The sequence below is a fragment of the Xenopus laevis genome, chromosome 1L, assembly GCF_017654675.1.
Source record: "Xenopus laevis strain J_2021 chromosome 1L, Xenopus_laevis_v10.1, whole genome shotgun sequence".
In the NCBI taxonomy this organism is placed as follows: Eukaryota; Metazoa; Chordata; class Amphibia; order Anura; family Pipidae; genus Xenopus; species Xenopus laevis.
In genome coordinates this window covers 64,826,440-64,838,953 of record NC_054371.1, presented here as the reverse complement: position 1 = coordinate 64,838,953, position 12,514 = coordinate 64,826,440, and the positions used below count along the sequence as shown (strand labels likewise).

The window sequence follows — 12,514 nt, the reverse complement described above, 5'->3', positions numbered from 1 at the left end:
CTGCTCATAAAAACTCAGTCTATGCAGAAGCCCTCAAAAGTCTCTCTCAGGAGACAGACACCTTATCCAAACTAGGATGGACTATCAATATAGCCAAGTCCAATCTTATACCCAGGCAGAACATAACCTTCCTGGGCATGGCATTCAACACCAGACAATAGAAAGTATTCCTACCCCCAAGCAAGGTGTCCTCAATTCAGTATCTAGTACATCTTCTCATGGAAAATTTCAACCCACAAGCAAGATTTGCGATGAGAGTTTTTGGATCCATGGTAGCTGCAATAGAAGCAGTTCCCTTGGCACGTTTTCATCTAAGAGAATTACAGTGGAACATTCTGTCCCAGTGGAACCGACACGATCTTTCCCAACAAATTCACATTCAGGCAACCACCAGAATGTTGCTTATGTGGTGGCTTCAGACTCCTCACCTAACCAAGGGCAGATCATTTGTGGAACCACAATGGAAGATCCTGACCACAGATGCCAGCCTAACAGGATGGGGGAGCAGTATTACAAGCTCAGACAGCTCAGGGAACCTGGTCAGAGGTAGAATCTCAATTTCCCATAAACATTCTAGAAACTGGGAAGCAGATTTCCTAAGTCGTCAGAAGCTGGACACAGGCGAATGGACTCTTCATCAGGATGTTTTCCAAGACATCACAGACAGATGGGGAATACCGGTAATAGAGCTAATGGCATCAAGGTCAAACCACAAGGTCACAAAGTTTTGCGCCCGCTATCGAGATCCTCTAGCACTGGCGGCAGATGCAGTGACGATTTATTGGCAGTTCAGCCTAGCTTACGTTTTTCCTCTCTTACCACTTCTTCCCAGGGTAATGAGAAAAATCAAGAGAGAGCAATGCAAGATAATACTCATAGCACCATGGTGGCCACGTCGAACTTGGTTCTCCGATCTTATTCTCATGGGCAGGATCGAGCCATGGACGCTCCCACTACGTCCAGATCTATTGTCACAAGGTCCGGTGTATCATCCCAACATCAGGATGCTCCGTTTGACGGCTTGGCTGTTGAATGCCTAATACTCAGTCGTAAGGGACTTTCATCTAAAGTAATACGTACCATGATTGCAGCCAAAAAGACAGTATCTTCTAAAGCTTATTACAGGGTTTGGAAATGCTTCAAGGACTGGTGTCAAGTTAATAAGCAGCCATTTGAGAAGTATTCCATTGCAAATATTTTGGAATTTTTACAAGCAGGTTTTCAAAAGGGCCCTCACTAGGGTCACTAAAGTCACAAGTCTCTGCTTTGTCCATACTTTACCAAAAGAAGATAGCATTTAATTCGGATATTCACACTTTTCTACAGGGAGTTAAACGTATAAATCCATATCCTTAGTCACTTTATTCTTCTAGTGTCCTGCCTCCTACTGATAGATGCTATAGCCCCCCATTGTCCCTGTGTCCCACAGACTACTAAAGAGAAAAGGATTTAACGGTGAGTAACAAAATCACTTTTTGTGAGTTCCAATACGACTCCTTGGATAGAGAGAGCAATTTTATTGTAAATGTTTTTTTAATTCTTTCTATATCTATTCAGCCCCCCTACTATTCATATTCCATTCACAAATTCAAGCTGCTGCCTGGTCTGCTGAACAAAAAGCTAAATAATTAAAAGAAAAGAAATTGCACGTTGTCTTAGAATACAACTGTCTACATTATAGTAAAAGTTAAGCTATAGGTAAACTACCCCTTTAATAAAATACATTATAATATGCAGTATACTTTTCGAGTGACTTTCCTTTATAACAGTGCTTTGTACTTAGTTGTTTTATAGCATAGAAATGGTGGTCCAAGGCATGAGATACAGAGGGGCAATTTTTACTTAAATATATATTCCATTTTGGTAAGATTCTTCAATATGCCACTTAATTTGTAAGCTGTTGCTTAAGTATTCAGTTTGGGGTATAGTTTTCCTTTAATAGGACTCAGTTTGGAGCACGGACTATGTCAGCACTAGCAAAAACAAGGGCTTGACAAATACCACTGTACCAGTAGCTTCTCAGTGACATTCTGCTTTGTAATAAAAGGAAGCAGACATTTAAGATACCTGTCTACATCCAATAATGTATTTAATTCAATTGTATTGAGCTAATTGATTTCTCGGTATTGTGCATTTAAAATTATTTAGACCCTTAAGTAAATTGAAATGGTGATTAGTATCATGCTGAAGGACTCCTTTCATCAGCAGAACCTGGGGAGTTCTCCTTGTTCATTATAAGATTCCATTCATCTTCTGAATGTTGGCAGAATTGAAGAATCCCCCCCCCCGCCCCCAAACTACTATTCCTATTAATGCAGATGTATATGAGAAACTATGTACATGAAAAGGACGCTGGCAGAAATAGACTTAATCAGTGGGGTTGCTGTATGCTTATATAGGGGATTGCAGGCAGCAACAAATCTTTAAAAGCAAGTTGGGGCTGAAAGTCCAAGCAGCTGAAGCAGCAAAACGCAGCGATGTTAAGCATGTACAAAGAAATCTAAAAATTGGATTCTGTGGGTGACTTGTGCTTTTTTGTATTCTCATCTTCCAAATACAACAAATATTTTCTAGCTTGTGAAACCGATTATAGAAATTATTGGTATATTTTCAGTATGTAATCATTTGTCTTTGCAGCCAATATGTCTGACAAAGAGCTGAAGAAACTACGTAACAAACAACGGAGGGCGCAGAAGAAAGCACAGCTGGAAGAGGAGAAAAAGAACGCGGAAAAAGAAAAGCAACAGAGAAACCAAAAGAAGAAAAAAGAAGATGATGATGAAGAGATTGGAGGACCGAAGGAAGAGCTTATACCAGAAAAGTTAGCAAAGGTAGAGGCCCTCTGCTAAATAAATTATTCTGAGGAACCACAAACAGGGCTGTGCCAGGTCTTTATGATTAGGAGCTACTCCCTTTACATAGTAGATGAAGTAAAAAAGTGTGCCCATCAAGCTCAGGCCCTTACCAAATACTCCTAACTTGAATTTGATCCAGAGGAAAGCAATGTCATCTAAAGTCATGTTAAATCTACCTCACGAGGAAGAAATCTTCTTGACTTGGAAATCAAATCTGTCCCTGGATCAACTTTTGTAATACAACTTGCGATAATCTGCCACTGTTTTTATGTTTGCACAAACAGCATTTCTTTTGGCACTAGTGCTACTGGAGTATGCACTTATATTTATATAGAGAATGCACTTTATTCATTGAAATGGTGCATGATCTTTGAATTGGAAGGCAACACTGGTTTCAGTAAGGAAAGAAAAAGTGTTACAGTAAGAAAAATAGGAATACGTCACTACTTCTGGTGTAAATACTCTAAAAGTATTTGTGTATTTATAATCTTCTGCCTTGGTTCCTGAACTAGGTGGAGTATTCTTGTGCTGTGCTTACCCACTTCTCACTTGTGTCCTTTTACAAAGGTGTGTTTTTTTTTTTATAGGTTGAAAATCCTTTGGAAGAAGCTATTAAATTTTTAACACCTCTAAAGAACTTGGTGAAGAACAAAATAGAGACACATCTTTATGCCTTTGAAATTTACTTCAGGAAAGGTGAGCAAAGACCCTTTGTTTTTATTTAGCTCACTTTTTCATGAAAGAGCAACAGAGGTGGCAAACATGGGCAGGTGTGTGTGTGTTTGGGTCCATCATTTTTAAAGGAGAAGGAAACCCTTTCGGCACAAAACCCCTCCCCCCCCCCAGGCAAATGCCCCTAACTTGTTAGTCACCTCTGCATGCAGGTCCTCTCTTGCTGAGTTCAAGGGCGCCATCTTTGTCCGAGCGCTCTTCTTCCTGTACTGATTGGCGTTTGCCGGCGCATTCACAGTAGGAGGCATTTGTCGGTTGGAACTACTGTGCATGCGCCCGAATTTCACGAAGTTTCCAATTTCTCTTTTCGGAAACTTTGTGACTTTCGGTGCATGCGTAGTAGATCCAACCGGCAAATGCCTCCTACTGCACGTGCGCCGCCAAATACAAACCTGTTTTTAAACAAATCTTCTCTAAGGTATTATAGTGCCTTTGGTTAACTCACAGGAGCCATGCTTAACAATATTTTCTAAATTTACAACTTCTCAGTGTGTTGTCCATGGCAGCATTTACTTTTATAAATGTAGCTCAAAGCTTAGGCCAAAATTTTTTTAATGATTAGTTGTATCTGTTTCTTTTTTTCTTTTTTAGATAAGTTTCTTCTGATGTTGCAGTCTGTGAAACGAGCATACGCAATAGATCCTAACCACCCGTGGCTTCATCAGTGTCTTATCCGATTCTTTTGTGCAGGTGAGTGCAGAACCCTCTTGAAGGGGTGGTTCACCTTTAAGTAAACGTTTAGTATGTAATAGAATGACCAATTCTAAGCAATTTTTTCATTGGTTTTCATTCATTATTTTTTATAATTATTTTCCTTTTTCTTCTGATTCTTTCCAGCTTTCATCTAAAAAACAAATGCTCTGTAAGGCCACAAATTTATTATTCTAACTGATTTATATTTCTCATCTTTGTAGTATCTCATCTTTCTTCTTCAAATCAATGCATGGTTACTAGGGTAATTCGGATCCTAGTTACCAGATTATTAATAATGCAAATTGAAGAGCTGCTGAATAAAAAGCTAAATAACCTTAAATAATAAAAAATGAAAACCAATTGCAAATTGTCTCAGAATATCAATCTTTACATCATACTAAAGGTTAACTCAAAGGTGAACTTTGATGCTTTTGTAACTGACCAATAGGTTTCATTTATGTGTAAGATAATAGAAGTTGTGTGTGCTTCAACCTCTTTATATAACCTTGTGAGTTGGGTGCAAAGCAGTCCAGAAACACTTGCCAGGGGTTAAGTAGACATACTGGAAAAAATACTGCTGCAGCACCTCTTTGTTGCAAAAAGTGAAAAGTTGAATTTATTAGGTCACAACCAGGTTCAAGTGCAAGGGTGCAGTAGCCTGGAGATTTTCAGTAACTGAATAAGGAAACTTAAATGTTTCTTGTTATGCAAACCAATGATGTGGGCGCTTCCTTGCACGTACAATAGTTCATGTACTGTTTGATTCCTTTACAATGGATTTTCATTTTTTTTCCTTGTTTCACCAGTTTCTGAAAGTAAAGAACTAAACGAATCGGTAAGAACAGTGTTAAAGCAAGAAATGTGCAGACTTTTTGGAGAAACCAGCCCTGCAAATTTTAATAATTCCTTCCTGAAAGAAAACATCAACTCCATACCACACCGATTAGCAGGTGTGTTATGTACATTCATGTCTAAAGATTTCATTTGTTTTTTTAGTCCCTCTGTGTTACCCAGTTTTGTTGTTGCCATAAAAAGTGCTGACCCTGTGTTTTCCGTCACATCTTAAAAGGCAGAAAAGAAATCGGAAAATGTGTACAATGCTGAGCTTTTATTCCCTAGTCATGTATAGACTGCTTTGTGGGTAAACGCACTAGTAGTTTCTTCAAGGTATTATTACAGATCTTTGGGGGTGGTGAACTGTGCACTAGGTATAAGACCATTGCTGCTATTCTGACTCCATCATGAACCCTCCAGCGTCTCGTGAAGTGCATGTGATGGATGGGGTAGAAACCCCTTTAGGGACAGATAGATAGAATGGGGTGTTTGTTTCCATAATGGCCACGTCCTCAGGATATATAATTATATATCCAATCCACAGATCATTGGTCACTTTGGTTACATATTTGGTGGACTAGACTGATGAGTACAAATCCAGATCCCATCAATGGCTATTCTGCAACCTCAGAATCAGGCAAGGGAAACCAGTAAATCATGTTGGCTTTTAATGCATTGCATACTCTAATGCAAACATCAGCCATGTGGATTTACCAGCTTGATAAGTGGGAATGTACTGTATTGTGTAGGGCTGTTATTTGTGCATTGGTAATTGAGCCGCATAATTTTCCCTATTTCCCTTTTTTTTTTTTTTTTAACAGACATCATAGATTTTTTTTGTCAGTGATCAAAACAATAGGCAAAAAGCATGCTCAGCACAAGCTCTGTTTATTGAAACTAGGGGTAAAACAAAGCACTCGTTCTGCCAACATGCAGAATATGTTGAATAGTACAGTTCACAACCCTGTCAATGTTTCACCTGTTAAAGGGGTTGTTCGCCTTTAAAATTAACTTTTAGTATGACGTAGGGAATGATATTCTGAAAGAATTTGCAATTTATTTTAATTTTTTATTATTTGTGGTTTTTGAGTTATTTAGCTTTTTATTCAGTAGCTTGCAATTTCAGTAGTCTGGTTGCTAGGGTCCAAAATTCTCTAGCAACCTTGGATTGCTTTGGATACTAGACTGGAGTATGACTAGGAGAGGGTCAGAATAGACATGATGTAATAACATGTAGCAATAACAATAAATTTGCAGCCTTACAGAGCATTTGGACATTAAACTCAATTTGATAGCTGGAACGAATCAGTAGCAAAATGCAAATAATGAAAAAATTATCAAAAAAATTATTGAAAAGTTAGTAAAAGTTAGTATTAGCCATTCTGTAACATATGTAAAGTCAACTAAAAGGTGAACCCTCCCCTTTAACATTGCATAACAGATATAAGGTTAGTGGTTTTAGAAACACAAAGGAAACCTGTAATTTTTCTCTTTTTCTTAAAAGCTGCCAAAATGATGTACTATCTGGACCATTCAAGTCAAAAACGATCAGTAGAGCTGGGGACCTCATTGGATGAATCGCTCTGTAACGGTAGTCTCCAGGTAACTACTCTTGGAAGATTATTTTACCATCTTTTTTGCCATACTTGCCCCCATGTAATAAAAGGTCCTACATCTGACCTGGAACTGTAACCCATAGCAACCAATAAGTTGTTTGCTTAGAAACAGGTGACCAGTAAATGCTACCTGCTGATTGGCTGCTATTGGCTACTGCTCCTGGGCAAACTTTGGGGCATGTTTACTAACATTGGAGATAAATATCTAAAGAGATTTCTGTTCAAAACAAGCAAACCAATCTTTGCTTTTGTTTTATATAACTTATAGGTGGCTGTTAATTGCTGATCTCCAATGTTAGTAGACATGCCCCTTAGTGTCTTTTATTACATAGCCTCCATAGTGTTTTAAGAGTATGCCTAGTGCCATGAATATCTTGTAAATTATATCCAACAGTGAGTAGTGATGTCATTTTTGTCACGACTTGCTTAAACTTGTGTATTATAATAAATAAAGTACCCCTTTTTGTAACCTTGGAGTTCCATGACCTGTATAAAAGGAGGCAGAGAGAGGGGGAGAGAGAGTTTTTATAAAGGTCATGAACTCTGAGGTGACTTATTAATATCCTCATATTTTGCAAAAGGGGGTACTTTAGTCATGTGACAGAAATGACATCCATATGCTCCGATTATAACCGATGACCTCACTAAGCAGTGTTTATAAGGATATCATTTACAGGATGTTCATGTTTTTTGCGTATTATATAGTGAATAAAGTACCCCCTTTTTGTAAAATATAAGGAGCTTATAAGTTACCGAGGAGTTTCATGACCATATAAAAACACGAGGCCGAAGGCAGTGTTTTTATACAGGTCATGGAACTCCGAGGTAACTTCTGAAATCCTTATATTTTACAAATATTTTGCAACTGGGGGTATTTTATTTATTATAATACACAAGTTTTAGGGAGTCATGTGACAGAAATGACATCAGAACTCATCGTTTATAACTGATGACATCAGAACTCACCGTTTATAAGGATATAATTTACAAGGTATTCATGGCTTTTGTGTATGATAACGATATAAATGTCACTTAGTAGTTTTATTACAGGTCATAGAAATACGAGTTGACTTTTAATTCATCAATTCATTCAATGGACGTGATCTAGTTGCATTTCAGTAAATGTGTGATTGGAGGAGCATTTAGTGCAGCCAGTGGGAAAAGGGGGGTTTAAAAAAAAAAAGACATCCATAGGTTAAAATGTTCTTTTTCTGTTTCAGACGTGCACCGATGTTCTGGAAGCCTTGCGAGACGGCAGTTTAGGAGACAAAGAGGCTGCTGAATGTTATCGAGTCAGTTGCCACAAGCTCTACCCTTACGCTTTAGCTTTCATGCCTCCTGGCTACGAAGAGGACATGAGTATCACAATGAATGGAGATAGCTCTGCCGAAACAGAAGAACTGGCTAATGAAATGTGAATAGCTGATAAACAACAGACATTGGACCATATCAACTATCTAATATTTTTGTCACGCACCTGCTGTATCGCTCTGTAACTTATGTGGAGAATGAAAGGAGTAAAAGAATTGTTGCCTTTAAATATTGTTTTACTTTTTTTATATCCTGCTGAGGTAGTTCTATATAATGTATTACAGGATATGGGAGGATTGGTTTCTTAAAAATAAATTTGCTGCTAAACATTTGGTGAGGGAGAAACATCTGTATGGAGTTCCCTGTTTTAAATTAATTTATATGAGAGATAAAGGTGGTTACAGTCACCAGAGCAGGTGTGTGGCACAAATATTACTAACGTTTGTCTTTTAGAGAGATTACTTTTGTTGAACAGCACACTCCTAGCAGTATCTGAGGGGCCTGCGTTACCCTTGGGCCATAGGGTGAGAGGAGGGGGGGGCAATTTGCTGTTTTAGCACTGGATTTTTTTTTTACTGAGCACAAGAATTTTTCGGCCTCTGGTTCTGGTCCAACCCTTGATATCCAGGAGAACTTCATCTGAAGAGCAAGTAATGCAGAGAAGGGCTTCTAGTAACACTTGCCCCATGCAGTTCTCTGGATACTTGTCATGTTGCATTTGTGGATTCTGATTTTTTTTCCTTCCACTAAAAATATTGAACCATTTAAAAAAAAACAAAAAAAAAACCTTTACTTGAAAAAAATGTGTACTCCCTTATACTTTTTAAAGCAGTTACTTTAAGCCTTCAAGCGGTTGTGAAGTGCAGCTCCCGACGTCTTTGAACAAAGGAAAGATGCTCCGAGCCGCACATCACAGCAGCTGTCAAGGCTGAAAGTGGCAAGTTCGTGCTTTATAGGAAGGAGCAGCCTCTCGCTGATATGGTTTGCCAAACTGTATTGCAAGAACCAAAAGAAATCATGCACTGTGTTTCAGCAGAAAGGTGACACATTAGAGCTGCGTTTTTTTCTTTTCGACGCAGCAGGATGGGATTGGACAAGAGCTCCATTGACTTCCCATTTTTCAGGTTAAGCTCACATTATGCAGAACTAAACTGCAGTTCAGATACCTCGTCATCTTTACCCCCCCCCCCAGCATCACAAGTTTAAAATACTCTTTATTTGTAAGGCATATCATTCTTGCTCAGTGAATATCAGACAGGAGGCTCCCAGGTTTGTAATAAGGAGCATCCATTTTTTTATTTTATCTTTTTTCCCCAATAACAGACCAGCTTCTTTTCCCCCCGCTGTTAAACCTGTCATTTCCTTTTTGTTGTCCGCATAAGGTACCAAATGTAATGCAATAAAACCTTTTGAAAACATTTCTGATAGTTTAACCCATCAGTGCCTGACTTCTTTAGTTCCTAAGGATACATGGCATCATTCTGCATCCCGTTGCATTGCAGTACTTCTTCGCTCTGGGATGTACAGCTCCTCCTCCACCTACAGAAAGGCTGTGATTTTGGTGCTCGTTTTTAAAGTGTGATGTATTTGGCGGAGCAAATCTAAGAGCCAAATGTGATGATAAGGAATTGTCAATGTAACTTGAGTTTTCTAATGCATTTTTTTACATTACTCTTCTGTAAAGTATTTAAGCTGTAATTGTATTTGGCTGTTTTTAAAATGAGTGGGCACCCAAACGTTGTCTTGAATTACCTGTAGGCATGGAGATCTGCTTTGGTACAGTTGGGTGAACTGGTCATAGAGAATTCACACAATAGAAGAGCCCCACTCTCTCTCTGTTCTGGGGGACAGGTCTCATGGCCGATGAGCTCTACTAAATAAAAGCATTAAGTATAGAAATGTGTAGGACACAACACAGTAGAAATGGTATTTCTAATCATATCTCTGTGTTTTTGGGTCTCTGTTTTCTTTGCAGTCAATGGGATTTGTGTGAAAATGCTGGCACTGGTGACTTTAACATACTTCTTGCCTTGGAACACACTTGTTCATATTCCATAGACCTTAGTTTTTTGTTTTGGTTTTGTTTTTTAAAGGGGGAACTGAACTATTGTGAAAATGAAAGTTTCATATAAACGTCAGCATACTGAAATAAGAAACTTTCTAAATACAACCAATTAAAACTTCTGTACCAATTATGAAATAATCAAATTTATCTTCACTATTCCCCTCTCAGCATCTGTTTCTCTTCATTCTGTCTTCATTCAGTAATTGGGTGTCAGATGAATGATCTAATAGATCTTATCTTCTTTTGCCTAGATGTATTAGGATTTCTGGATTTAAATAGTGAGCTCTGTCTCTCTACATGCAGGATTTGTGCAAAAGGCAGTTATTTTGTTTGTACTGGAATCAGTTATTTGAGTGAGCTCTAATTCATCTGCCCCCCTATAAGATCTATTGGATCATTCAACTGCTGCATGAAGAGAGAATGAAGAGAAACAGATGCTGAGAGAGAAATACTGAATATAAACTTGATTATTTCAGAAACAATGCAGACATTTTAATTGATTTTGTTTAGAAAGTTTATTACTTCAAGTGGAACTCCGGCTTCCAAACCAAAATTTGATAAAGAGGCCCACATAACATAGAAACCCCCTAATATACAAACCCCCTAATATACCCATCACTGTTATTCAAAAAGTTTGAATAAATGAATTTTCTATGCTGAAATCCAGCTGTTTAACAGTTCTTCTCTTTCTGCATCATTTGAAATCCTGGCAGGAAAGGAGGGACTAAACACTGATGTTACAAATTGTAACAACTTCTCCACAGCTTACAGACAGCATGCAGGAACTACATTACCCACAATGCATTGCACTGTGATGTTCCTTATTGAAATCATGTGTGCAGGGAATTGTGGGGTTTGGAGGATACAGGATGAGGACAGCTGGCTGTTGATACAAAGTAACAGTAGTCAGCCAGCTCAGCAAAGTAGTCGGACAGATCAGCAGGAGAGCAGGGCTAGGCTTAGGGAACTGTCAGAAGCCATTAAAAATCATGCATAGTCTGCATATTTTTTAAATGATGTATATTGTGAAGTTACTTGAAATTGTGTTTACTTTTCGAAAAGCTTATTGTTTTTATGGAGTTCCCCTTTCAGTATGAGGAAGCTTATATTAAATAGATTTTTGCGATAGTTCCCCTTTAAGCAGCAAAACAGCAGTGCCCTTTTATAATTACCAGGAAATAACTGTGAAGACGAGTAAACATGTTGTTGGTAACAAGCTGTATCTTCTTGTCACTACAGTTTCATGTTTGCCAGGAACACCTTTTAATGTTTGCTTTTCTTTATCGAGTGGGGGGGGGGGGCTGGAGGAAAAATAACTCTGTATAGACAAAATTCATGCAATAAAGTCTGCTGCATGTATGTGAGAGGACACAAGGGCATCCCTTGAGATTAGCAATTTCCTTCCATAACCCACCTGGATCACACTCAACATTGTACCAAGGGTAGCATTGAATTGTTTTACTTGCCTTTCTGATTAGCCTCTACAAACCAAGTTGCTGTTTATCAGCCCTTAGCAGCAAAACAAGAGCCTGCCCATCCAATAATGAGATCTATTAGGCAGGCTTTTAAAATCCTGTTGGGTAAGGACTGCATTGGTTGTTTATCAGTTTCTGTCCCGATGGATCTGCAGGTATCTGTTATGACTGTTGGCCTGGGTGCCCTCGGGAGACACAAAGATCCACCAAAGAGCCAGGGGTAGATCAGGGGTTCTAGTATATGTTGAATGCTTCTATCACTTCAGGACTGATGCTGATTTGACATTCTAAAAGGATTCTGTTTTCTGACATAGCCATGTACCAGATCTACACATAGTTCAGTCCTTCCAAAAGGCAAGGCTTTCCATTAAAGCTGGGAATTGTATACCCATCAGGTTGACATTTGTAATAATACATTTGTTGCAAGGGCTACTGCTGGTATATCAGCAATACAAAGTCATCATTTGCTTTTCTACGCATTGCAACAAAGCATCAGGGGCTATTTGAACTTGTTCTGCAAAAAAGGTGTAGTAGATAAGAAAAGCTACTAAAGCTTCATTATAATTTTACAGCCTCCCATCTAACTTCTTAAAGTCATACAAACACATTCTTAATAATAACGGGAATATGTCGGTGTTGGTTCCTCTTTACTAGTGACACCGACACATTGTGATAAGTTATACGATATGTCAGTATCTCTTAATGAATTTGATCTTAGTTATGTAAGAAGGCTACAGGTGCGGAAGGTAGATTGCGACTTACCAGTAGATTTGAGCTGCTGATCAGATTAGCCCAGTACTACACAACACTGGGGCAGATTTGCAAAAGGGAGAAGTGACCGTCACAATCGAAAATTCCTTCCAATGCTAAAATAAAAAATCGCCTGCGCCAATGCACTCGCGGCGTTTCAATTTCCAAAGTTGCCCGAAGTTT

At 38.5% G+C, this 12,514-nt stretch overlaps 1 protein-coding gene across 2 annotated transcripts in view; it reads left to right on the top strand.

Annotated features, from left to right (window-relative positions):
* Nucleotides 1–9,777, top strand: part of naa16.L (N(alpha)-acetyltransferase 16, NatA auxiliary subunit L homeolog) — a 35,124-nt gene extending 25,347 nt beyond the window's left edge. The window contains exons 15-20 of one of the 2 annotated variants that reach the window (XM_018243119.2): nucleotides 2,638–2,831; nucleotides 3,443–3,551; nucleotides 4,179–4,277; nucleotides 5,087–5,230; nucleotides 6,619–6,716; nucleotides 7,951–9,777. In XM_018243119.2, the coding sequence (XP_018098608.1) occupies nucleotides 2,638–2,831; nucleotides 3,443–3,551; nucleotides 4,179–4,277; nucleotides 5,087–5,230; nucleotides 6,619–6,716; nucleotides 7,951–8,148 (842 nt within the window). In that variant the 3' untranslated portion in view covers nucleotides 8,149–9,777. 2 annotated transcript variants of the gene reach the window in all.
* Nucleotides 9,778–12,514: the final 2,737 nt, after the last annotated feature.